Below are 3,111 nucleotides of genomic sequence, written 5' to 3' on the forward strand. Positions count from 1 at the left end.
TTATTCTATATATCTCGGCCAGTAAGAAGGAAAAACAGTTCAAATTTACCCAAAGCTTTATGCTTTTATTTTTAATTAAGTGGTATTGCATCAGAAATTGGTCCACTCCACTTAGCATATATATTTGCACGGGTGTATGTGAGATTCTACAGCAAGCAACAAGTTGGAACAGAACACAGCATAACTGGAACTACTTCATCTTTCTTATGGGAGTGGACTCCATCTTCTGGATGTACTGTCTTGCCTCTCACTTGGCAAGTAAGTCCTAATTTGGCTATGGACATATAACAGAATATGTTGAGTTCACTCTGCCCATTTTTTGAAGATTGGCATTCAGGCAAACAAAATGTTATATTATTTCATCACCTTTGTTTGACTGAGGAGGAAAGAACAAATGATAGTTGTAAACTTCTTTCAGCCTGAAAGAACTAACATAGCTAACGTCAGCTTCTGTGTGAAACATTTTCACTAATTCTTTGCACATTTCAAATGAGCCTAAAACCTATAGCAAGCATCTGCTCAGTATTTTGCACCCAAGTGCTGCTAAAAGCACAAGAATAAGTGACCAGAAAACACGGCATCTCTTAGTCTTTTGTATAAGATAAAGACCACTGGGAGAAAACAGCTTTCCCTGTTTTTCTGTTTTGACAAGAGAAAGCAGCAATTCAGTGTTCTCTGTCTGGGAGTTCTTCTGCAGCTGCAGAGGGGAGCTACCAACAGCTTCACTTAGCAGGGATGTAGCCAGGTGATTCCTGTTTAGGGCAACACTGGACACGACCCATTGATGTATGGCCACAACCTCTTGGACAAGAATGTCTCAATCAAGACTGTTATCAGTGATGGCAAGGAGGAATACTTTTATTATGTGCTCCTTCAATATCAGTGAGTTATGGAACCACAACAAAACAGGATTACAATAACACCCCTGATCAAAAACCCAATTAGAACAATCCCACCTATGCTGACAGCTTTTAGTTCAGGCTGCGTGTGCATTGCAAGTACACCACACCCAAATGATGTGTCCTTTAAAAACCTCTCCAGGAAAGCAGCAAGTGCAATTAAGCCAGCTATGTACATAAAACTGTATATGCAAAGATGCACATCTGACTGGCAGATGTGAAGTCAAGAACACCTCCGAATCTCCTGTTACCTGTTTTGGAGAGGGATGGTGTCAAAGAGCAATCACTGAGCAGTTTCACAATAGTGCACAGGCGCATGGGTGTTGTCAGAGCTCCACAGCTGCTCGCTGACAGTTCCCGAGCGGCTCACCTCCCACAGTGCCAATTTTAGCACCTCAGACACTGTTGTCTTGACCTGGGCCTGGAACCTTTTGCTAATCAGAACGTAGAGGATTGGATTGAGGCAACTGTTGATGAAACCAAGGCCAGTGGAGAGGGGAATGCCATCCTGCAGTAAGTCATGCAAGTTTTCATCATGGTGAGCAGATAGCTCTACAATGCTGAATATGTGATATGGTGTCCAGCAAATAAAAAAAGCTACAACTACAGCAATGATGGTCCAGAAAAGCCTGCTGGAAGTCAATACAGTTCTCCTCTTCACTTTGATTATCAGTAATGAGTAACAAAAGACCATCGTCACAAGAGGAAAGATGTAACCAAATGCAAGCCTCACCCAAATCAGAATGTGATGTGTCAGCAAAATAAGTTCTCTGTCATGAACATGGAAGTTGTTGTAGCAAATGGTGACATTGTTGAGAACTGTAGCTGTGTCTCTAAAGTATAAGGCAGGGCCACCAATAATTGCAGCTGACATCCAAATGATCCCACTAAGAATGAGGGTGTTCCTTACAGTCCGATACTTGTAGGAAAAGACTGGATGGACCAGGCGGATGTAGCGGTCAAGGCTGATGAAAGTCAGGAAGAAAACACTGGCAAACATATTAAGCAGTGCAATGAATGAGTTCATTTTGCAGAGCCACTTCCCAAAAGGCCAGTGGAACCCCATTGCCACATATGTGATATAGAGGGGCAGGAAGAGAACAAAAATGAAATCTGCAATGGCCAGATTGAGGAACCAGAGTGTAGAAACAGATTTATCCCACTTAAAGCCCATAAACCAGATGACAATGGCATTACCTGGCACTCCCAGCAGAAATGCCACACTGTAAAAGGAAAGGGAAATTATATGGGCAATGCTGAGGGAGGACTGGGGTGATTCATCTTCCTCAGACAGGTCATAGAAATAAGAGTAGTTCTCAAAATCTTCAAATGTCATGTTGCAGAGTTTGTTACTTTCTGCGGAAGAAAAGAAATGGAACAGTCAAAGGAGAAATATTTTACAGGACTGCAAATAGTAGCCTGCAATACTTTATGTTCTTTGTCACAAAAAAACCAAAACAAACCAGTGGCTTAGTTGCATATACATCTATTACTTTTTAGCTATCAGTTGTTAACACAAAGCTTGTGAAGTATTTTGGTCACTGACATTTCAAGAAATGATCAAATCAAGAAAACACTTGAAATCTTGAGTAACTGTTTTCCTTGCATTTATTTCTTATCAGAGAGCACTGAGCACAGTATCAGTTTCAATTCCTGTGAGACCAGATGCAAAGTTTTACTCAAGTGTGATTTTTCTATTCTTTTCTAGTCAGGTTTCATATTTCACTGCTCTGTTCCTGTTTGAACTAAGTTTTATGGATCATTGCTGTCAGAAATCAGAGAAGCACCAGGCCTCTTCGTAGGCAAAAAGGTGCAGTTAAAATGCCAGAAAGACTCTTTTTTTGAAAATTACCACATGTACACACACTCCTCAAATTATAGTTAACAAAATCATAGACAGTGATTTGTCCAGCGACTGAAAGTTCATGGGTCTAATTTCCATCTATCATGTATCTATCTTTGTATCAAGGAATGTTGATTTTCAGACACATTCAATGCACTAGATTTACTTTACACAGCAAAGGATGTAGCAAAGGAAACGTACAGAACATACTTCAGGAACAGCACATACAATTGTGGTATTCTTCCACTAGACGTGTGAGCTGTAAAACAGGTAATAGATTAAAAAAAATAAAGCTTCCCAGGAGAATAAGACACGCTGTATGTGCTATTGATGAAAATATGTGTGTCTCCCTTTTTCTTTTGTTAAGCC

At 40.4% G+C, this 3,111-nt stretch overlaps 1 protein-coding gene across 1 annotated transcript; it reads right to left on the reverse strand.

The window, feature by feature from the left end:
* Positions 1-1,182: 1,182 nt before the first annotated feature.
* On the reverse strand, positions 1,183-2,235 carry GPR1 (G protein-coupled receptor 1). The gene has a single exon (XM_010141424.1). It carries the CDS (start codon positions 2,233-2,235, stop codon positions 1,183-1,185), a length of 1,053 nt encoding a protein of 350 aa, XP_010139726.1.
* Between the last annotated feature and the right edge of the window lie 876 nt (positions 2,236-3,111).

Source organism: Buceros rhinoceros, unplaced genomic scaffold (genome assembly GCF_000710305.1).
Source record: "Buceros rhinoceros silvestris isolate BGI_N320 unplaced genomic scaffold, ASM71030v1 scaffold5988, whole genome shotgun sequence".
NCBI lineage: Eukaryota > Metazoa > Chordata > Aves > Bucerotiformes > Bucerotidae > Buceros > Buceros rhinoceros.

Coding starts and splice junctions, on each gene's coding strand:
- GPR1 (XM_010141424.1), bottom strand. CDS start 2,235: ATGACATTTGAAGATTTTGAGAACTACTCTTATTTCTATGACCTGTCT.